The 25,042-nt window shown below is 37.0% G+C and overlaps 1 protein-coding gene across 1 annotated transcript in view; it reads right to left on the bottom strand.

Annotated features, from left to right (window-relative positions):
* Positions 1–19,010: 19,010 nt before the first annotated feature.
* Positions 19,011–25,042, bottom strand: part of LOC118239321 (zinc finger protein 239-like) — a 15,754-nt gene continuing 9,722 nt past the window's right edge. The window contains exons 3-4 of the mRNA XM_035449124.1: positions 19,466–19,859; positions 19,011–19,297 (exon numbers count right to left, since the gene is read on the bottom strand). Of these exons, the coding sequence (XP_035305015.1) occupies positions 19,011–19,297; positions 19,466–19,859 (681 nt within the window). The remainder of the gene's footprint in view (positions 19,298–19,465; positions 19,860–25,042) is intronic.

The raw sequence follows: 25,042 nt of genomic DNA, 5'->3' as shown, positions 1-25,042 counted from the left end.
GCTGGGTAATTTCCATTCCTTTCATCTCTGCCTATCCCGTGGCTCATTTTTGCCTGAGGAGCTGAAGCCATTCATAGGGTAATATGTCCCAGGCGGCTGGTCAGCCTTTTATAAGGGATGGTTTTCTTAGTTTAGTGTCTCTGCTCAGTCTCCGCTCAGTCTCCACTCTGGTAAAATGCATTAAAGCTTGTCTACAGAAGGATCCGAGTGTCCCATGTATGATTTCTTGCTGGCGAGAAATACAGAGCGCGCGGGACACAAGATCTTTATCATGAAGGGATGTTGGATTTTGTCAAAGGCCTTTTCAGCATCTAGTGAGATGATCATGTGGTTTTTCTTTTTCAGTTTGTTTATATGGTGGATTACATTGATGGTTTTTCGTATATTGAACCATCCTTGCATCCCTGGGATGAAGCCCACTTGATCGTGGTGGATGATTTTTCTGATATGTTCTTGGATTCGATTAGCCAATATTTTATTGAGTATTTTAGCATCAATGTTCATGAGAGATATTGGTCTGTAGTTCTCTTTCTTATTCTTATCTTTGTGTGGCTTGGGTATCAAAGTGATTGTAGCCTCATAGAAGGAGTTTGGCAATATCCCATCTGCTTCTATTGTGCGGAACAGTTTGAGGAGTATTGGTATCAGCTCTTGTTTGAATTTCTGGTAGAATTCTGCAGTGAAGCCATCTGGTCCTGGGCTTTTTTTGGTTGGGAGGCTTTTGATGACTGCTTCTATTTCATTAGGGGTTATGGGTCGATTTAAATTGTTTATCTGATCTTGATTTAATTTTGGTAAGTGATATTTATCCAGGAAACTGTCCATTTCCATTAGATTTTCGAATTTTGTGGAGTACAGATTTTCAAAGTATGACCTAAAGATTCTCTGGATTTCCACAGTGTCCGTTGTTATATCCCCCTTTTCGTTTCTGATTTTGTTAATTAGTGTGCTCTCTCTCTGCCTTTTGGTTAGTTTGGCTAGAGGTTTGTCTATCTTGTTGATCTTCTCAAAGAACCAACTCTTTGTTTCATTGATTCTTTGTAATGTTTTCCTAGTTTCTACTTTATTGATTTCAGCTCTCAGGTTGATTATTTCCTGGCGTCTACTCCTCCTTGGTGAGTTTGCTTCTTTTTGCTCTAGTGTTTTCAGTTGTTCTGTCAGTTCTCTAATGTGACTTTTTTCTAGTTTCTTCATGTGGGCACTTAGTGCTATGAACTTCCCTCTTAGGACTGCTTTCAGAGTGTCCCATAAGTTTGGGTATGTTGTGTCTGCATTTTCATTAGAATCTAGGAAGTCTTTAATTTGTTTTTTTATTTCTTCCTCAACCCAGGAATGGTGCAATTGGGTGTTATTCATTTTCCAAAAGTTTGCAGGTTTCCTGCCATTTGTATTGTTGCTGAATTCTAGCTTTAATGCATGGTGGTCTGATAAGATACAGGGGGTTATTTCAATTCTTTTGTAATTGTGGAGGTTTGTTTTGTTGCCTACTATGTGGTCAATTTTGGAGAAGGTGCCATGTGGTGCTGAGAAGAAGGTATATTCTTTTGAGTTTGGATGGAATGCTCTATAGATATCCGTTAACCCCAGTTGGGCCATGACTTCTTTCAGATCCTCTGTTTCTTTGTTAAGTTTTTGTCTGGTGGTCCTGTCTAGTGGTGTAAGGGGGGTGTTGAAGTCTCCTACTATAAGTGTGTGTGGTTTTATGTGTGGTTTGAGCTTTAGTAATGTTTCTTTCACAAATGTGGGTGCCTTCGTATTTGGAGCATAGATGTTCAGGATTGAGATTTCATCTTGATGGACTTTTCCTGTGATGAGTATGAAATGCCCTTCTTCATCTCTTTTGATTGATTTTAGTTTAAAGTCCATTTTGTTAGATATTAGGATTGCTACACCTGCTTGTTTCTTGAGGCCATTTGATTGGAAAATCTTTTCCCATCCTTTTACTCTGAGGTATCGCCTGTCTTTGAAGTTGAGGTGTGTTTCTTGTAAACAGCAGAAAGATGGATTCTGTCTTCGTATCCATTCTGTTAGCCTATATCTTTTTACGGGTAAGTTAAGGCCATTGACATTTAGGGATATTAATGTCCATTGTTCGTTGGTTCTTGCTTGGTTTGGATTTATTGTTGGTGGTGTCATTGTGTGTGGATTTTGCTCTCCTGCTTCTTTTTGTGTTTGGCAATATTAGATTATCTATTGCCTGTGTTTTTGTGCATGTAGTTATGTTCCTTGAGTTGGAGTTTTCCTTCCAGAACCTTCTGTAGTGCTGGATTTGTGGATATGTATTGTTTAAATCTGTTTTTGTCATGGAAAATCTTGTTTTCTCCATCTATAGTGATTGAAAGTTTTGCTGGGTACAGTAGTCTGGGTTGACATCCATGCTCCCTTAGTGCTTGTAGTGTATCTATCCAAGACCTTCTGGCTTTCATAGTTTCCATTGAGAAGTCGGGTGTGATTCTGATTGGTTTGCCTTTATATGTTACTTGGCCTTTTTCCTTTGCAGCTCTTAATATTTTTTCTTTATTCTGTAGATTTGGAGTTTTGATTATTATGTGTCGGGGGGACTTCTTTTTGTGGTCCAGTCTGTTTGGTGTCCTATAAGCTTCTTGTACTTTCATAGGCATATCTTTCTGTAGGTTGGGGAAGTTTTCTTCTATGATTTTGTTGAATATGTTTTCTGTACCTTTGAGCAGTGTTTCTTCACCTTCTTCTACACCTATTATTCTTAGGTTTGGTCTTTTCACGGTGTCCCATATTTCCTGTATATTTTGTGTTAGGGATTTGTTGGTCTTGAGGTTTTCTTTGGTTGATGAATGTATATCCTCTAGCGAGTCTTCAATAGCTGAGATTCTCTCTTCTGTCTCTTGAATTCTATTAGTTATACTCACATCTTTAGATCCTGATCGTTTATCCAACCTTTCCATTTCCAGCATCGCTTCATTCTGTGTTTTCTTTAATGTGTCTAATTCAGCTTTCATGTTTTGAACTGTTTCAAGAGCTTCCTTCACTTGTTTGGTTGTTTTATCTTGGGTTTCTTTAGCTTCTTTAAGAGATTTGTTTATTTCTTGAATATTTTGGTTTGTCTTTTCCTCCATATCGTGTAATTTTTTGCTTACTTTTTCTTCTATTTCTTTAAGGGATTTTCTTGTTTCCTCTTTGAAGGTCTCTATCATCTTGCTCAGATAATTTTTGAGGTCCATCTCTTCTTCATGCACTGTGTTGGGCTTTTCAGATCTTGCTGGAGTGGAGTCCCTAGATTCTGGTGGTGTCATATTGGTCTTTCTGTTGTTGAGCGGGTTCTTATTCTGTCTTCTTCCCATATCTTTTTCCAGTGAGTGCAGGTAGGATCTCTCTATCTCCTCTTGTTACTCTGTAGTGTGTGTGGCCAGGAATTCAATGTCCGAAGCTCTGGATGGTTTTGCCTCTCCTCGTAGCCTCCTCACTCTGATGGCGTTAGGCCTCTTGGTGGATCGGTCGCCGGGAATGGAATGAAGAGTGGCCTGTACCCAGATTCGGGGAGCTCCTCCCTGCCTGGACGTGTCTGTTTCAAGCAGGGACGAGCCTGGAGGGATCTGGGTGGATGGCGCTTAGGACAAGAATTGGGTAAAAGCAGGGGGTGGCTCACCTGGTCTGCGATGAGTCCACGGAAAGGGAAGGAAGAGTGTCCTGAACCAGGCCAGATTCAGGAAGCTCCACCCTGCCTGGGCATGTCTGTTTCAAGCAGGGATGAGCCTGGAGGGATTTGGGTGGATGGCGCTTAGGACAAGAATTGGGTAAAAGCAGGGGGTGGCTCACCTGGTCTGCGATGAGTTCACGGAAAGGGAAGGAAGAGTGTCCTGAACCAAGCCAGATTCAGGAAGCTCCACCCTGCCTGGGCGTGTCTGTTTCAAGCAGGGATGAGCCTGGAGGGATCTGGGTGGATGGCGCTTAGGACAAGAATTGGGTAAAAGCAGGGGGTGGCTCACCTGGTCTGCGATGAGTCCACGGAAAGGGGCAGGCAATATGTTATGTATCAATAGCAGCAACAGCTTTTCCAGGTTCTGCAGTCATTTGAACAAAATTTTAGAGATATCCAGCACACTCCATTTAAAACAAAACAAAACAAACAAACAAACAAACAACAAAAAACTAAAAAAACAAAATCCCAGAAAACAGCACAGTTCTGTTACTCTTGTGGTACTTGGCACCATTTTTTTTTTCTGTTTAAATTAGCTTCTCAGTCATCATCTGGGAGAAAACCATTCTGAGCAACATCATTAAAAACAGCTCTGATAAAGCATGGTCACTACTATGTATCATAAAGCAGGTCCACATATGAGTGAGTACATATCATGTTCTACACCTGTCATATCTCTTCACCGTGCCAGACTAGAGTCAAGCTCAACAGGGTCTTCTATCCCTGCTGATTCCGCCAAGCCCATTCCTTTGGCTGTGGTTTCGCTGGGTAGTAGGTAGGGACAGTGGGAATCTCATTCATCCATTCATGCGCGTCACTAATAAGATAATGATGCATTTGGCTACCTTAAGAGAGTCATAGTTTCTCCCACCATTTACCTGCGCTTCATTGAATTTCTTCACTTTGACATTCAGAGCACTGGGCACAAATCACATGGCATCAACACCCGCCGTGGGCCTTATCGATATTACCTCTATTCTTAAACCACTCCACTTATATCTGTCACTGGAGACCTACTGGACAGGAAACAATAGCCCAATAGTCACTATTCGAAAAGAAATAAGTTGAGTCTTTCAAATGCTTTTTATTAACAATTTCTGCTTAAGAAAGTATATTGCTTGATTTTAAGCACTAATTAGTCTGAGAATAGTACGTCCAAAATAAAATTTTCTAGACAGAAATGAAGAATAACCATTGCCAATTCTACCTATACCTAGAATATGTGCTAGTAAATACCAAAGTAGTCACCAAACAAGCATATAATCTGAAATTAATTTTCAAAACTGGAAAAATGAGTCATCTAACCCAGAAATTGTTGTTCCTTCAATGTGTGATCTCATACTTTGTGCATATACATGTCAATTTTTCATCTTATTTTCTTAAACTTGACAGAAATTTAATTTATTTTAATGAATAGTGTGTATGTGTTCATAGATGGAATACAAAATTTATGTCTAAAATAGAAAATTCTGCATCTCATTCATTCAGCCCCATGATTTGTACCTCCAGGGAAAAAAATAATTTGTACCCTGTATAACTGAAGCAAGCTAGATGATTACTTATAAAGACACCTTAAAGAATTCTTCCTGTACTAGCTTGCCCAGTACTGGTTCAGCCATATCTGAAGGAATTTGCATAAGTCATGAAGCCATCACAGCTGCTTGATCAAAATTCAGCAAAACTGAGATACATGGTGGTTGCCCTGTCATTTTTGGTTTTGATATTGGCAGGTCACATGTTTAGGGGACTATTAACCTTTACAAAATTTGGTGCTTAATAGATGGTTCAGAGGTCAAGAGCACTGGATGCTTCTCCAGAGGTCCTTATTTCAATTTCCAGCAACCACCTGGTTGCTTACAGCATCTATAATGAGATCTGATGCCCCGTCCAGTGTGTATGCATACATTTGGGAAGAGCAGTGTACACATAATAAGTAAACTTAAAAAATTTAAAAATATTTGCAAAATTTGGGAATGTTATATTATTGAGAATTTATTTTTTATTAACATTAGAAACATGATTTTTTTTTTACATATCAATCACAATTCCCTCTCTCTCCTCCCCTCACAACCCCATTAACACCCTAACTATCCCATACATTTTCTGCTCACCAGTTAGGGTGAGACCTTCTATTGGGGGTCTTCAGTGTCTATCATATCCTTTGGGATAGGGCCTAGGTCACACCCCCCATATGTCTAGGCTCAGGGAGGATCCATCTATGTGGAATGGTCTCCCAAAGACCACTCATAAGCCGATGATAATTACTGATCTACTACAAGAGGCCCCATAGATTTCTGAGGCCACCTTACTGACACTGCTCATACTATGTGGATCAGTACCATGATGGTTTCCCAGCTATCAGTCTGGGGACAAAGAGCTCCCACTTGTTCAGGTCAGCTGTTTCTGTGGAGATTTTGCCAGGCTGGACGTAACCACTTTGCTTATAACTCCTCTTTCTCTGCAACTGGATTCCAGTGCAGTTCAGTGTTGAGTTGTGTGTATCTGCTTCTACTTCCATCAGCTGCTGGATGAAGTCTCTAGGATGACATATAAGTTAGTCGAAATACTCATTATTAGGGGACAGCATTTAAGTTAGCCTCTCCTCTGTTGCTTAATTATTAGCATGTGTGTGTGTGTGTGTGTGTGTGTGTGTGTGTGAGAGAGAGAGAGAGAGAGAGAGAGAGAGAGAGAGAGAGAGAGAGAGGTGACAGAGTTTCTTTGTATAACTGGTTGTCCTGGAAATCTCTCTGTAGACCAGTCTGTCCGAGACCTAACAGAGATCTGTCTGCCTCTGCCTCCCTTTTGCTGGAAATAAAGGAATACACCACCACTGCCAGGGAATATCTTATGATTCATTTATGCCTTCCCCAAGACATGATGCTTCTATAATTTTCCAGGTAGCATACTACCCTTCCCACTCTTATGTAGATATCCTTCTTTTTAAATAGTATCATTGCAAATTGGAGGTTCTGACATATACAGTAGCCAAAGATCATTTTATGAGACTTGAAAAATATGTTCCAGTACTTACTCAAGAACAAGATAATCAAAGCAAACTAAAAGAGCTCAACAAGACTCAGTGGGCGGTGCTGGCATTACTGAATGCAAACATGTAGAAGACTACAGATAGACCCAAGCCTTTCACCCTGCACAAAACTTAAGTCAAAATGGAACAAAGACCTCAACATAAAGCCAGCCACACTGAACCTATTAGAAGATAAAGTGGGAATCACCCTTGAATTAATTAGTACAGGAGCCCAATTTCCGAACATTACATCAGTAGCACAGACACTGAGATCAACAATTAATGAATGGGACCTCCTGAAACTGAAAAGCTTCTGTAAAGCAAAAGACACAGTCAGAAAGACAAAATGGCAGCCCACAGACAGGGAAAAGATATTCACCAACACCACATCTGACAGACGGATGATCTCCAAAATATACAAAGAACTCAAGAAGCTAGTCTCCGAAACACAAAACAATCCAATTAAAAAGTGGGGCACAAAACTAAATAGACAATTCTCAATAGAGGAAACTAAAATGGCTGAAAGACACATAAGAAAGAGTTCAACATACTTAGCCATCAGGGAAATGAAAATCAAAACAACTTACAGATACCATCTTACTCCAGGTAGAATGGCTAAAATCAAAAGGGGAACACTTCTCCAGTGCTGGTGGGAGTGCCAACTTGTACAGCCACTTTGGAAATCAGTATGGTGACCCCCTCAAAAAATAGGAATCAGTCTACCACAAGATCCAACAATTCCACTCCTAGGCATATACTCAAAAGAAGCACATTCATACAACAAAGACATCTGTCCAACGATGTTCATAGCAGCACTATTTGTAATAGCCAGAAACTGGAAGCAGCCTAGATGCCCCTCAACCAAAGAATGGATAGAGAAAATGTGGCACATTTGCACAATGGAGTACTACTCAGCAGAAAAAAACAATGGAATCTTGAAATTTGCAGGAAAATGGATGGAACTAGAAGGAACTGTTCTGTGTGAGGTAATCCAATCACAAAAAGTTAAACATAAAATGTATTCACACATATGTGGATTTCAAACATACAGTAAGGTATTAAAAATCTACAATCCACACTGCCAGAGAAACTAGTAAACAAGGAGGACCCTAAAACAGACAAACTTTGTCCCCTGGAAAATGGGAAAGGGTCACAATCTGCTGAGCAAATTGAGAGCATGGGAAGAGGGGGGAGCAAGAAGAATGAGAAAGGAAGAAAGGGAAGGATGCAGAGGTCATGAAGAAGCAGAAAGTTTGAGTCAGGTGTAGAATAGAAGAAAGGGTATGTGATAGGAAGGGTTTTAGTTGGTGGTGTGGTAGCGGAGGAAGGGAGCGAGAAGGAAACTGGGATTGTCATGTAAACAATCTTGTTTCTAATTAAAATAAATAATGATAAAATAAAAAAGAAGCTTCTCTGATTAAACATGTACAAAGATTATCTTTTACAGCCTTTCAGAATGGTTTCTGAACAATCTGGTGGCAGTAGAGCAATGCTGGCAACTCAAAAGTGTATCTTTTGAACCAAATTATATGCACCATTTTCTGTTTGTGAGTTTATTACTAGGAAATGTCATCCTGGTTTGTAACAGTGAAACTATATCTGATTGTTTACTTAATTGAAAATGACATCTGCCAAGCAGGCAGATATGTGGGTATGCTTGCCTAGCACGCATGATGCCCTGCATTCAAGCATCAGCAAAGACAAGAGATAAGGATATGAAATCATAAAATTTACAGAAAAAAATCTGTCAGCAAAAAGACTTCTTGGTTTCAAAAAATTTATATATTTTGTCTTGTATCTGATCTTGATAATTACATACAATGAATTTTGATAATGTTTCTTCCAATGCTTTGTGCATTGTGCATGCTCTCTGTACTTCTTACTCTCTGTCACCCTTTCTCCTGCTTCTGTTGGGAAGCTGACTCATTTATTTGGTTTGATGCTGCATTGAGTTCATGAGCTGCCATGTCATTTATAGAAGCAATGGTTTATATCCTTTAGCTCTTCCTGGAAAAATGGATTCTTTCCATGCAGGTGGCAGTTGTCATTCCTTAGTGTTTTGTAATTTTGAGAAACTTGCCAAGCCCCAGAGGCTATATACACACAATCACCAAAAATCAATAAACAAAGTTTTTGTGTATCATATTCCTGTTGCCATAATAGTCTTTCTGGTTCTGAATACATGGAGTCCAGGATTTTACAGGAATCCAAACTCCCACATTACAAGTCATGAACATTTGCTTGCTGGCTACAGGGGTGCTAGAAGCTGGTCAGCTCATCTCCCTGGCCTTGAAACTTTTCCTGCACTCAAGATAAGAATACAGTATAGCAGTAGGAAATAGAAAGCAAATTAACCACACAAAATATATATTGATGTAAATCATTTCTTTGGCATATCAGAAGAAAAGGCATGTGATCAGAACAAAGCCAAAGGTAAGTATTAATGGAGGGAGCATGTTTGCCTGAGGAAACATACTTTTGGAAAGAATCGAGTCCTGCCACTAATCATCCAATCAACCCCAAGCAACGTGCGAGAAGAATTTTCATGAAATATGGCGAATAATATTGCAAAATTTGCATGAAAAGAAATGTGTCAGGATAGTTAATGATGTGTTGGAAAGGTCTGAAAAGGCTTTGGTCTGGTGACTGCAGCTCAAGTTTGTTCATTTACGCTAAGGTAACACCAGAAGTTAAAACATTAAGAAATGGGGACTGTATGAGTTATTTCATTGGAAAGGACCAGCAGGTTGAAAAAGAGACACGAAAGTACATAGAAAAATAGTATATGACAAAGGCATCTTTACTAAAACTAAACAAAACAAAAACAAAAACAACACCTTGGTCTAGCTATGTCCCAGGCTGGCTCCAAACTTCCCAAAAGAAGCATTTTAAGAACAATAAGGAGATCAGGCAGAGAGTGTGGCAAGCTAGGGACTATGGCCTCCTTCCTCCAGGCCCCCGGGAGCACCTTAGTTCTACATCCTGCAGACCCCAGGAGCCCAAGCCCTAACAGCACCACCTAAGCAGTGATCCAACAGGGACTCTTATTCTCCCAAAGAAGCTCTGCATGTGGCATCCTTGAAATCATCGGACCCCTGCTCTCCAGGGCTGGGCCCATGGTGAAGCCCAAGCCATGCCTTCGAGGACTTCCCCCCAGTCTTGGCAGGCGTGGCATGGCAGAAAGAATAGTGGCAAAAAGAAGGCCAAGGTTGGCCCCTCAGGTCCTCTATGGCCTGAGGCGGTGGATATGTGCAGGAACACCTGGCTGTTGCTGGGAGGGAACAGCCAGGTTGAAGAGCCCTTAGACCTGGAACAACAGAGGTCTCCATGGTCCTGGAGGAAGGTGAGCTATGCCCCTCATAGTGGAGGGAGGAAGGATTGACTATGGGGGTGCGGGTCTTCCTTCCACATGAGAGAAGCCGGGAAATGACGTGGCATGCAGCCAGGAAAAGCTGGTGAAGATTTACCCGCTGAATAGAAGACCTTGTATATAGCATAAAAAAGCTGCTCTCAACTTTTCCTTGGAAACTTTTAGAGAGACCTTTGACTTACTCAGGACATCTAGCTGTAGAGATAGCCGACAATGGATAAAGTAGATGAAGGACATCACATGTGTCTATCCAGTCATCTATAAAAACATTGTAGATATGTCTTCCAGAAGTGACTTTGCAATGGAATTGTTTAAGCCACCTCTAGAAAACATCCCAGAAGTCATACTCATCCTAGTTTGTTCAATAGGTTAGAGGATCCAGCAGGAGGAAGAAGTACACAGCCAAATTGGTCCTGTGAAGACGTTTTTCTTGTATGTGTGTCCTATTTCATTGTGTATGCATTTTCTTCATTTCAACGCCCCCAACGCCCCCATGGTTATGCCCGTGTGTGTGTGATGTGGTGTGGTTTGACAATGCCAAGTATTTTTGGGGAAATATCTTTCTAGATACTCTAAAGTGCCTGACACATTTTATAAGTAGTAGTAGTACTACAACAACACAGTATGTAAATACTTTTTGTTAGAATTCATTTGAAATACAGTTTTGGAGGAATAGCCTAAGCCCTCCTGAGTTGGTCACATTGTGTTTGTTCTTTGGTTTCCAGAAGGCAGTATAGAGCTCTAAGTCATTGTGCTCCATGTGCAGAAAAAACCCCAGTGCCCATTTTGTTTTGGCTTTGCTGTGCACATAGTATATATAAAGGACAAAGGTGTCCTATTCCCAACATCTAGTCACTCTAGATGTTAAAGTGGTTGCCAGTGTATGACAAAGTAGAGGTAGTATAACAAAATTTTTCATTTTTATGTTAAAATTTTTCTTTTTACGTTAAAAAATTTCAGTTATTACTCTTGTTACATATATGCTGTTTACGGGACTGCTGTGTACATAGTGAAAAATAGTCCTTATTTGAAACATCTAGTCTACCTAGATATTTAGAAGTGCCCAATGATTGTTGATTGTAGAGGTAGTAAAATCAATTTGTAAATATCTTTTGGCTAAACTTTATGAAATGCTGTCTTTGGGGGTCTAATTATGAGCCCCTCTGTGAGCAGTATTGTCTGTCCTTGCTCAGTGCTCTGGAGGAAGTGCTTGGAGGCACCAAGGTAGTGTTTTTATGTGGGACCTTTTCATATGCCATTTCTATATATTTGCATTTTGGTTTGCTGTATATATACTGTATATAATGGACATATGTCTGCTTCTACTCTCTAAATATTAAAGAGTTTGCCAATGTATGACAAAATTAGCACTGGTGTACACTATTAAAATTTATAGGAAAGATTGCTTTTTAAATGATTTAGGGATATAAATTTATTCAGTAATTTCTAATCATTGCATATGCCTATATTTGTCTACTGTTTTGAAGGCAGAGAGAAGGGAGAAAAGAAGAAAGTGGGTCAAAGCCCAGATAGTTACATTTAGAAGATAACTCAGACAATAACCATTGCCTTACATAGTTTTATTTACCAGTGCAGTGTGAACAGCAGATAAGTTTACATTTGAAAGTAGAAGTAGTAGAATAAGACTTCTTGTAAATAGTTTTGAAAAACTGAGGATACTATGTTTAGAAGTAGAATTGCTAACCCACTTATGAGAAGAGTACCAGCTGTACTTGTTCAATGGATTGAGGAGGTGGGAGGGGAAGAAACTGCAAAAAGATTCCATTAGTGTGCTAGATAGTTTTAGCTTACCCCTCACCCCATGTATAGATTTCATTTAACTTTGCTATACTGTACATATTGTACATACTGGACAAAGGAGCTCTTATTTTAGTTTCTAGATATTAAAGAAGATGCCAGTATATGGCAAAACTAGAGTCAGTGAACTAGCACATTCTATATACTCTGTATAAAAAGTCATAGCAAGGTTGTCTTCTGAAAGGAGTTGTGAAAGTATCATCCAAGTGTCAGGTCATGTGTTACAAGGAAGGGGAAGGAGAAAATGGAGGTGAGAAATCAGAATACTCTAAGCAGAAGATACTTTGAGATCTACCCATTGTTACTTGTGTGTGCTTTCAACACTACTCTGTGTATAGGGGACACATTTATGTCCTTATATGAAACAGCTAGTTTTTCCAGGTGTTTAGAAGTGCACAAAGTATGTTAAAGGCAGACATACTGAATGTTGTAGATTACTCTGTTAAAACTCACGGTGAAGTGCTGTCTTTTGGAAATTGAATGCTAAAATCACTTCTGCGCAATATAGACTTGTGTTGGTTTGGGAGGGAGTAAGAATAAAGTGTTATGAAGGGCCTAATACTAATGTAAGTTTTGATAATGAAGATTAGTCATTGTCACTTTTATCTGTGCATCTTAGTTTTTGCAATCTATGGTGTATACAGAAGAAAAAACAAGTCCAAATATGCAGCACTTAGTCTTCCTAGATGGTAGAGAGGCTGCCAGTGGGTAACAAAGTAGATTTAGTGAAAAGACATGTTTTAAAGTTGTGTTAAATTTCATAGGAAAAAACTCAAAACCACTTAGGATATGAAATTGTTAGTATCTCCACCAAAAAACATAACAGATACATAAATGGGTTTGAGATAGATGAGAGGTTCTACACCAGAATGTTGCTATATAGAGATATGTGCAGTTAATTAACTGCACTGCATTGTACATATGCTGGGGAAACAGAATTGTTGTTGGAAACATCTAGTCTTTAAACGTTTCAGTGCATAATAGATTTGATGTGGTAATGCATACCTTTAATCCTAGGTTGAGGCAGGTGTGTCTTGTGAGTTGCAGGTCAGCCAGGGCTACATAGACTTGTCTCAAAAGAGTAAGAAAAAGTGCAAAATGGAATGGTGGGATAGCCCAGCAGATAAAGGGGCTTTGAACTCAGCTGGTGACCTGAGTTTGCTTTCCAGGAAACACATGATGAAAGGAGAAAAGCGACTGACAAATTGTCTTATAGCTTCCATACAAGTACAGTGGCATGCATGTGCCCATATATAGTAATTAATAAATGTAAAAAATGCACATGGTAAAATTGAGGGTTAATGACTTTTAAGGATTATTGTTTCATAGGAATGGTTATGGGGGTTTATAATTGTTAAAGTTAATTTTGAGCAGATACCAGGTGTTGGTGAATAGGGGAAAGAATAGTGCAGGGTAAGGCACTGTGCCTGTTTGTTGGTCCCACCAGCCTAGCCACTGTTCTGGTGTGCATTTCAGTTAATGTTGAATGTTGCTTAGTATTAGAGGATGAGTCCCAGTGCCCAAATGAAGGGCTGTCTTCTGGGGTTTACCTTCATAATACTGGCATTAGAATCATCCTGGACTGGAGTTGTGCAGAGAAGAGGATGAATGAAGGAAGCGCTCTTTGCTAGGACCACCAGAACTAGAATACAGTTAGAGCTGTACCCAGGGATCCATATGTGCATATGCTTGTGTTTCTTGTTTATAAAGGTAATCCCACAACATCTGAGCTTCATGAAGGTCCTGAAGCTTAGCATATCGTAGGTTGACAGAAAAGATGCCTCTTGAATTGTTAAGCCATGTTTGGACAGTGTGAGTTAATTTATATTGCTAGGCAGACTGGACAGGCAGATAGAGTTTAATAGGGCAAGATCTGTGTCACTTATGTCTCTGAGGCTGACCAGAGGGAGGGAAAAAGCAATAATTAAGTCCTGGATTTCAATGTAATTCTCTATGAATCCTGGCAAATTAAAGATACATGCAAGTTTGCTCATTGGCAGGCCAGTGTGATGTTCCAAGGCTGGGATTACCTGTGATTTTTCATTATTCTATATTATTGGTTACTGAAGAATTGATTTGTGACCCTGAAAATATTACTCCCATTTGTTTAATGTTTTTCCTCTGCAAGGAGATGATTATCTAGGTAAAACAGAGAGCAATGGAGACAGAAAGCTATGTGATGAGAGAGATGTATGCAAGAGAGCACAGGAGATGTGTGCAGAGAAATCAAGAGACAAGTGCATAGAGATCCATGAAAGGGATGAGATGAGAGAGGGGTAGGGGAGATATAGCTGAGTGTGTATGAAAATTTGAGGGAGGAGAGAAGTGGAGAAGATGTAAGAAGAGGCAAATAAAAGTATGAACTGATGTAGCTAAGTTTGTAGAGAGATATAACAGATGTGGTGTATAAAAGAGAGACATGTATGTAAGAGAGATATATGTGAGGAAAGAGATGTGGCTTTGTGGTGAAAGCTGTAAGTTTGTGGAGACAAGAAATGTTATGCTGTATAGAAAAGAGATGTGACTGTGTGTAGAGATCCATGGCTATTCAGGAGAGAGATATCTGTACATTAAGAAAGATAGGCAATTGTATGTAAACAATGTAACTCTGTGGAGACAGAGATTTTTCAGATTGAGGTTTTTCAAATGAAATAAAACAGAAAGTTTCTATCAGAAAATGTGTATATCCTCATTTTCACCTCAGGTAGAAAAGGCTAGCCCTAGAATCATTTGTGGATTTTTTCCCATCCCCTGGAATTGGTCTTGGAGCAGACTCTCTCTAAGGCCATTAAGATTCAGCTAATTTCATTTTGTTGCTCTATATGACACATAATAACCTGACTAAACTCTGGAAAGAGGACTTCAATCTGATTTGCAGACAACTCCTCTAGCCCACTGAATCTTGTTGAACCTTTTCACTTTTCTTTGATTACTTTCTTCTTGAATGAGTACTGGGACAGATATTTCAAGTCCCATAAAATGACCTTTGGCTTCTGTAAATGTGTCAGAACATCCAAATTGTAAGGATGCTGTTCAACAAGAAGGATATCTACCTAAAAGTAGGAAGGGTAGTATGCTACCTAGAAAATTAAAGGATCATGTCCACAGGAAGTCATAAGTGATTCATAAGAAATTTCCCAGGTGGTGGGGGTGCATGACTTTAATCCCTGCAATTGGCAGGAAGAGGCAGACAGATCTCTGTGAGTTTGAGGACAGCCTGGTCTACAGAGAGTGTTCCAGGACAGCCAGGGATTTACGAGAAAATCTGTCACACATCTCTCTTTCTCTTCCTTTCCCTCTCCCTCTCCCTCATCCTCTCCCTCTGCCTCTTCCTCTGCCTCCCTCCTTCTCTCTGTCTCTGTCTCTGTCTCTCTCTCTTGCTCTATCTCTTGCTCTCTCTCTCTCTCTCACACATACATATAAAATTTTCAACTAACAACATAAACAACAAGAGGCTACTTTTAATGCCCTCCCATGATAATGAGATTGATGACTAACTTATATGCCATCATACAGCCTTCATCCAGCAGCAATGGATGTCGAAGAGACACAGACAGCTAAATGCTTAACTGAAGTGGAATCCAGTGGCACAGAAGGAGGAGTAATGAGCAAAGGGGTGAAGACCAGACTGATAAAACACACAGAAACAGCTGACCTGAACAAGGGAGAGGACATGGACCCCAGGCTGATAGCTGGGAAACCATCATGGGACTAATGCATACACCAGGAATGTGGGTCTCAGTGAAGAGACCTTGGAATTCTATGGGGCCTCTTGTAGTAGATCAGAATGTTTCCCTAGCACATGAATGGACTTTGAGAGCCCATTCCATATAGAGGGACACTCCCTTAGCCTTGACATATGGGGGAGGATCTATGCCCTATTCCAATGGATATGACATACTCTAAAGACCCCCTGTGTAAGGCCTCACCCTCCCTGGGGAGCAGAAAGTGTATGGGATGGGTACTGTGTTAGTAGGGGGAGGGATAGGGGAGGAATATGGAAGAGGGAACTGGATTGACATTTAAAACAATATTATTTGTAATTTAAATACAAAAAGGAATTTACCAGTAATCTAACATCCGCAAATTGTTCAAATGTTACTATTCCTCTAAATGTGCAAGGAGACCATATCAAAACCAAAAATGACAGGGCAAGCATCATGTGTCTAAGTTTTGCTGGAATTTATTTAAGCAGCTGTGATGGCTTAATGGCATTTGCAATTGCCTTCAAATATGCCTGAACCAGTACTGTGAAAGCAGTATAGTATAAATTCTATAAATTGTCTTTTCTATAGTAATCATCAAGCATGCTCCAGTTATACACAATAAAAATTAATTTTTCCTGGAGATATAAATCATGGGGCACAATGAATGAAATGCAGAATTTTCTATTTTAGACATAGATTGTGTATTCTATCCATGATTACAGTGCACTTTATCATTAAGATGAATTAAATTGCTATCAAGTTTAAAAACTGAGATGAAAACGTGACATGTACATGCACAAAGCATGAGATCAGACAGTGAAGAACATCAATTTCTGGGTTAGATGAGTAATTTTTCCAGTAATGAAAACTAATTTCAGCTTATTTGCTAATCTGTTGACTACTTTGATACTTACTAGCACATATTCTAGGAATATGTGGATTTGCCAATGGTTATTCTTCATTTCTGTCTAGAAAATTTTATTTTGGAAGTCCTACTCTCAGACTAATTATTATTTAATAATCAAGCATTTCTCTTTCTTAATGAGAAATTGTGAATACAATTCATTTCAAACACTCAAGAAACTAATTTAGTTTTTCATAAGGACTATGGGGCTATTGCTTTCCTGTACAGTATGTCTCCAGTGACAGAAATATGTGGTGTGGTTTAAGAATGAACAAAATTAGGCTGGGTGGTCCTGGCTCATCTCAGTTTTTCAGAATCTATATCCTTCACCTGTTGAGGCCTACGTACCTGAAGAAAGCAAAATATGCTGGATAGTTTTAAATATACTATCAACATCCTCCCAAAAACACAGGCAGCTTTGTAATATTCATAGCCTCAATCAATGACGGGAAGTGAGTTTTCAGTTAGTTTGCATTTTACTGTGTCTCAGTGTCTTGTCTTAGACCTAACTCTGCCCATGTAAACAGCTGAAGTTCACTCACACACCCATTCAGGCCTTCACATGATCAGGCCTTCTTTTTCCCCATATCTGCTTCTAAAGACTCAACCTGTTACAGTTCTCATAAAACCATTTGTTCTGTATTTTCAGGTCATGTTTTCTGGCAATTTTTGTATTGCAAATCCTCATACTTATTACCCTACACTAGTATAAGCAGAATGTTCACCTTGCCACGTCAGCAGTAATTCAACAAAAGTTATATTTTATACATTGATAATTGAGAAAATGGGAATAAACATTAGGTTCAAAACAATCTTTATTACATTCTAAAAATGTTAGTTATATGAAAGAGATTATAAATAAAAGCTCAATATTCTGTTATAAAAATATACAGAAAATATGCATTAATGTTGAATTGGATGGTTATCAGTAAACTTTCACTGGCATAAGCATTCACTTTTTAAATATTTATGCCTTCAACTATTGTCAAATTTATCCAGTATCATTTTAAATCTTGATTTTAGTGTAGTACTGACAAATATATTACTGCATATGTAGAATGTTTTCCAACAGTCTTTTTGGAATAACTATTTTATTTCTTGGTAGAATGTGTTTAACATGACAATGGGTTTAACAAGGCTTAGTAACGCCCCTCATCTAACTGTGAATAAAGTATCAACATTGGCTAAATTTTAATCCTACTACTCATATTATAAAGTACCTTATTTTTGCATGATTGTTTGGACAGTAATTCCCTATTGAGTTGGTATTTTTCACAAATTTTCAGTTGTGCTCTAAAGATTTGAGCTTCTTAAAAAATTTGGAAAACAATTTATGTTTGTTAGGATTCTTTCCATTACTGATGCTTTGGTAGGTTTGATTATCTGAGTACTCTATAAAAATTGCCACATATTTAATGTTGTGAGAGTTATTCTAGTATGGATTCTTTGATGTTTCTTAAGATTTTAGCACCCAGAAGAGGTTTTGCCACATGCCTCACATTTATAATTTTCTCTCATATACAGATGTAGTGAGATTTTGCAGAGATGATGCATGGTAAAATGACATTGCATGTAAATTACTCATTATATTAAGGATTCTGAGTTCTCCCGTTGTGTAGTGTTTTGGAAGATATATCAAAGACACACAACTTGCTACAATTTGTATATTTTTAACTTTTTGTCACTTATAAATACATAGATGAAATATAAATGTTGCGCTCTTAGTAAAGGAATTACCACATGTAGTTCTATTGCATTACTTCTCTCCGGTATGTAAGTTTTTTTTTTAAAATATATAATGTTGAGCTCTGTTTAAAACACATGCCACATACTTCACAATTTTAACATTTCTGTCCAGTGTGGATTCTTTGATGAACTTAAAGATCTGAGCTATAATTAAAGGACTTCCCACATACTTTACAATTGTAAGGTTTCTCTCCATTGTGTATTCTTTGATGATCCTGAGATGTTGATTTGTGTTTAAAGGACTTTGCATAACATGAATATTTGTGAGGTTTCTCTCCAGTGTGTATTCTTTGATGACCTTGAAGTGTTGATTTGTGTTTAAAGGACTTTCCACAATGTGAAAATTTTTAAAGTTTCTCTCCAGTGTGAATTCTCTGATGAATTTGAAGATGTAAGCCTCTGGTAAAGGAATTCCCACATACTTTACAAATGTAAGGTTTCCCTCCAGTGTGTATTCTTTGATGAACTTGAAGTGTTGATTTGTGTTTAAAGGACTTTCCACAATCTGAACATTTATAAGGTTTCTCTGAAGTGTGTATTCTTTGATGAACTTGGAGGTGTGTGCTCTGACTAAAGAACTTTCCACAAAGTGAACATTTGTAGGGTTTCTCTCCAGTGTGTATTCTTTGATGATCTTGAAGTGTTGATTTGTGTTTAAAGGACTTTCCACAAAGTGAACATTTGTAAGGTTTCTCTCCAGTGTGTATTCTTTGATGACCTTGAATTGTTGATTTGTGTTTCAAGGACTTTCCACAATGTGAAAATTTTTAAGGTTTCTCTCCAGTGTGAATTCTCTGATGAATTTGAAGATGTGAGCCTCTGGTAAAGGAATTCCCACATACTTTACAATTGTAAAGTTTCTCTCCAGTGTGTATTCTTTGATGAATTTGGAGGTGTGTGCTCTGACTAAAGAACTTTCCACAAAGTGAACATTTGTAAGGTTTCTCTCCAGTGTGTATTCTTTGATGATCTTGAAGTGTTGATTTGTGTTTAAAGGACTTTCCACAATCTGAACATTTGTAAGGTTTCTCTCCAGTGTGTATTCTTTGATGAACTTGAAGTGTTGATTTGTGTTTAAAGGACTTTCCACAATCTGAACATTTGTAAGGTTTCTCTCCAGTGTGTATTCTTTGATGAAATTGAAGATGTGTGCTCTGACTAAAGAACTTTCCACAAAGTGAACATTTGTAAGGTTTCTCTCTAGTGTGTATTCTTTGATGACCTTGAAGTGTTGATTTGTGTTTATAGGACTTTCCACAAAGTGAACATTTGTAAGGTTTCTCTCCAGTGTGTATTCTTTGATGAACTTGAAGATGTGTGCTCTGACTAAAGAGCTTTCCACAAAGTGAACATTTGTAAGGTTTCTCTCCAGTATGTATTCTTTGATGAACTTGAAGTTTTGAGCCATTGGTAAAGGACTTCCCACAATCTTTACATTTGTAAGGTTTCTCGCCACTGTGTATTCTTTGATGAACCTGAAGTGCTGATTTGTGTTTAAAGTAGTTTCCACAATCTGAACATTTGTAAGGTTTCTCTCCAGTATGTATTCTTTGATGACCTTGAAGTGTTGATTTGTGTTTAAAGTTCTTTCCACAAAGTGAGCATTTGTAAGGTTTCTCTCCAGTATGTATTCTTTGATGAACTTGAAGGGTTGAGCCTCTGGTAAAGGACTTTCCACATGATTTACAATTGTATGGTCTTTCTGGAGTGTGTATTCTTTGATGAACTTGAAGATCTGAGCCATTGGTAAAAGATTTCCCAGATTCTTTATATCTACCTACTGAGAACCGCCTTATATGTAAATCCCCAGGGCTATTATTTCCTAAAAACCCTGAAGTTTCTCTCTGAAAATTATCCCATGTACACTCTTTTGGGGTCATCTCCAGAATTGTATAACAAAGCACACCTGGAAGAAATGAAAGGGAATTATTGTCTGATATTGTGGATTTAGGCAAATTAATACAGAAACTTATATATAAAAGGACACCAATGTGTACTGTATAAAAATCATTGATCATCATAAAATGGTCTATTTACTTTGAAATTTTGAGATTAATTTATAAGAATAACACCTTTCAAAACAGAGAAATTATAACATGTACAAAATGAAAAATAATAACATATAGGCTTCCTATGATTAATTATTATTAATACATGTTTTATTTATTCAGTAATAGAGATTGGTTATTAAAAAGAAAACAATAAAATGATCATAAACAACATGTATGGCCATAAGGAATTATAATTTCAAACATAATGGACAAGAGGAATGCTGTTTCATGAAATGATATTTTGCAATATGAAAAATTTGAAAGAGTCCTTTTAAACATGTCATGTAACAAAATAGTATAAACATAAACTTTAGAATAGAAAATCAACTAGTAGTGATTCCTGAGAGTCTTCTACTTACTTGCAAATTGAACTTTTAATTTAGACCGATAACACCTTTCAAAGCTGATGAATTATAAAATGTTAGAAGTGAAAATAACCACATATAGACTTTCTATGAATAATTGTTATTAATACATGTTAATATGTAATTCTTCATAGGGAGTGATTATTAAAAAAGAAAACAACAAATTAATAATGAAGAGCAAATATACCTATTTTTTTCATAAAATTTTATGGAAATTAGGAGAAATGTTTTCAAATTTTCCACAATTGCAATGATAATTTTACATATAATTATCCTTATATATATATATATGGATATATATTATATACATATAATTATCCATATATATATATATATGTATCAATATGAAACAAAAGTATAAGTACAGAAATTTAGTGCAGGTTAATTGCTAATGATTATAGCATTTCATACCTCATCAGGTTACATTTAACAAGCAATAATTAACAAAACCCATGGCACAGGGTAATTTTCTTTCTCACATCATTCATTATATATCTAAATTCTTTGATTAGGGATTTGACAGACATGGATACTATCAATTGGGAAATAGAAATTCAGCAGCATTCTTCACTTGTGATGCATGGGTGTTCAGTACCTAAATGACAGATTCAGAGGCAAATAACACCAAGTGTGTATGACATTTCCTCTAGAATAAATGTTAACTTGTATTTTCCTGTAATCTTACACTTAAAAAGTATATGACACATTAAAGACAATGTGTGACAATACTTTACGGTGACAATACTAAACCAAAACAAAAAAACAAAACAGAGACTAGTAGCAACCTTAGTACCAGGATAAGAATCTCCACTTAAAGTTACATAAATAAAATAAATATTATGTTCAATGAGAATACTTTGACATTTCTGTGGCCTATCTGTATCTCTTGAAGATCATGTTTTCTTAGACTGATACCTAAAATTTCAAACAGAAAACAGACCAGGTATGTAGAGATTGAATATCCTATATTTTCCCAATCATAGGGGAATATTTTTGAAAATACTCCATTTAGAATGATTCTTTTGGTAATTTGCCAGCTAAAATTACATTCTGTTATATATATGGATTTTCCTCATACTCCATATTTTTTTACCATGAATGGATATATTAGTTTCTAAAAAGCCTTTTTTTCATCTAAATAAATGATCCTGTGGTCTCTTTCTTATATTCTGTTCTCTTCATTTATTTGTGAATTTCTTTATTCATATTCACTCCTATAAGCTACTCTTGGATGAAACCACCTTGATCCTAGTAAATAATGATTTTGATTTGTACTTGAAATGGAAAACTTCCATTTTGTCATATAATTGTAAGTATATTGGTGTTTGTTGTCTCAGAATTGTAGTGGGATTCTGCACTGAATCCATCAAGTTGCTGTTACTTGTTAAGTTTTTATTGTTCTTTCTACAAAACTTGAGGACATGTGATATGCTAAATTATTTAAGTCATCTTGCCTTAATGTTTGGTAGATTATACACTAATAAATTCAACACTTGTTTTTGGAATAACACATACTAAATTTAAATGGGTAGGTTTGAAAACTTTTTACAAATGTGACTTAACTTGGAAAGACATATAATGCATGTTTTCTCAAATTCATGTGTTTTAGCATTTAAGAGTTTGGTAACTGTGTTTTCTACAGTCTCTCTTTAGAATTTAGGTACCTAGATGGGAAGCATCAGATTCCTTATGTTCTTCTCCATCTCCCTTTCTCCCCTTCCCAGTCTCTTACTACCATTTACTCTCTTCCCATCCTAGATACATTCTGCCTTTCCATTGTTCAATGAACTTTATTCATCAACAAATAAGAGAAATATTCATGGAAATCTGAGACATTCTGTAAAGGTCAAAGCTAAAAATAATAGTTATAGAAGATATCCAGCTCAAAGGCACAGAAAGCATATTCAACAAAATCATAGAAGAAACTTTCCAAACCCAAAAATTGAAATACTTTGATAGGACAAAAAGCTAACAGAACACTAAATAGACTGGATCAAAAAAGAGTACCCTCCCAAATTATAATATAGACTAATATAATACAGACTAAATAACTTACAAAATAATAAAGTATATTAAAAGATTCAAAGGAAATGGGCCAAGTAAAAGATAAAACAGACCTATGATAATTACACCTGTCTTCTAAGTGTAAGCTCTGAAAGCCAGAGGTCCTAGATACATGTTCAACAGACTAGTAAAAAAATGGTTGCCGGCACACAGAATACTCCAACAAACAGTCAATTAATATAGATGGAGAAAATCTGATATTCAATGACAAAAAAACAGATTCAAAATAGACATATCCCTAAATCCACTCGTACAGAATGTAGTGGAAGGAAAACACCAACCTAAAAATAGTTAGCTACACTTACAAATACATACACAATTGATAATATTACACTACCAAAATTCAGAAAAGGGAAACACACATGAAGAATACTACTACAGCCAACAAATACAAAAATAACAGGAATCAACAATTAATCAATTAATTAATCAACAATTAATCATCAATGTCTAGTAGTATCAATATGCTCAATTTGCCTACAAAAAGTCAAAGGGCAACAGAATTTATAAAAAGACAGAGTACATCCATTTCCTGCCTTTATTAAACATAATTCAACTTCAAAGACAGACATTACCTCTGAGTAAATGGTTGAGATAAGATTTTCCATTCAAATGCACCTAATAAACAAGCTTGTGTAGCTACCCAATAATGCATACATTAGAATTCAAATGAAATTTAATAAAAGGCAAATAAAAAAGTCATATCAATTCATTGCAGGAAAAATCCATCAAGTTGCAATCTTAATTCTGAATATATATGCCCCAAATACAAAGGTACACACTTATGTAAAAGAAACATTACTAAACCAAATCACACATTAATCTCCCACACACTAACAGTGGAAGACTTTAACAAACTAAACCAGACTATCAGACAACAAGTTTTCACTGAGATAATGGAACTAGTATATGACTCAGTTGTGTTTAACAGACATCTACAAAACTTTCTATCCCAACACAAGGTAATGTAAGTTCTTGTCAGCACCAAACATAACTATCTCTAAAATTTGCCACATAGTCAGCAACAAAGGAAACCTCAGGAGACAAAATATAATTGGAAAAACAACCTGTATCTTATTGGATCTCCATTGTTTAATGTTAGAATTCAAAAGAACACAATTTGAAGAAGGCCTAAAAACTGATGGAAATTGAACAGTGTTCATTGGCATCACCCAGGGTCAAGGAAGAAATAAAGAAAGAAATTAACAACTTTCTAGAACTCAATGAAGACAAACCCACAACATACCAAAACTTATGGAATACATTTAAATAAGTGCTAAGAAGAAAGTTTATAGCACAAAGTTCCTATACAAAGAAAATGGAGATCTCCCAAACAAGTGACATCACAACACACCTGAAAACTCTGAAACAAAAAGAATCAAATTCACCCAAGAGGAGTAGATGCCAGTTAATTAAACTGAAGGCTGAAATCAATCAACTAGAAAAAAGAAAACAATAAAGTGAATTATTGAAAAGGGGAGTTGGTTCTTTGAGAAAATCAGTAACACCAATAAACCTTGATCCAAACTAACTAAAAGATACAGTAAGATGATGAAAGTTACCAACATCAGAAATGAAAGGGGGGCATAAGTGTGGACAATGAGAAAATGCAGAGAATAATCACGTGACACTTTGAAAACCTCTACTAAACAAAATTCGAAAATTTAAATAAATGGACAATTTTCTGGATAGATATCACCAAATTAAATCATGAACAGATAAACAACTTAAGTAGACCTATAACCCCTAATTTAATAGAAGTAGTCATCAAAATCTCTAATCCAAAAAAGGTCAGTCGAGGGCCAGATGTTTTCAATGCAGAATGATACCATAAATTCAAAGAAGAGCTAAGCAAGGAGTCATCCCACCACTTTTTACACAGCTATAATTAACGTAGAAGACATACCACACAAAGACACAAGTAACAAAGAAAACTTCAGACCAATCTCCTTCATGGACATTGACATGAAAATATTCACAAAAATATGCACAAATCAAATGCAAGAACACAGTAAAATTCATCTAAAATGATCAAATGCTCTACATCCCAGAGAGTCATGAATTATTCAACATACAATAATCCAACAAGGTAATCCATCATATAAACAAACTAAAAAAGAAAAAAAAAACACATGATCATCTAACTAGATGCTGAAAAAGCCTTCAACAATATCCAACACCCCTTCATGATACAGCTTTTGTAGAGAACAGGGATAACGGGGACATATGAAAAAAAGATAAAGGAAATATACTGCAAGGCAACAGACAACATCAAACGAAATGGAGAGTAACTCAAAATGATTCCTCTAAAATCAGGAT

This window comes from Cricetulus griseus, chromosome 9 (genome assembly GCF_003668045.3).
Source record: "Cricetulus griseus strain 17A/GY chromosome 9, alternate assembly CriGri-PICRH-1.0, whole genome shotgun sequence".
NCBI classification, from domain to species: domain Eukaryota; kingdom Metazoa; phylum Chordata; class Mammalia; order Rodentia; family Cricetidae; genus Cricetulus; species Cricetulus griseus.
The sequence above is the reverse complement of the archived record's forward strand: the minus strand, read 5'-3'. Positions and strand labels throughout refer to the sequence as shown.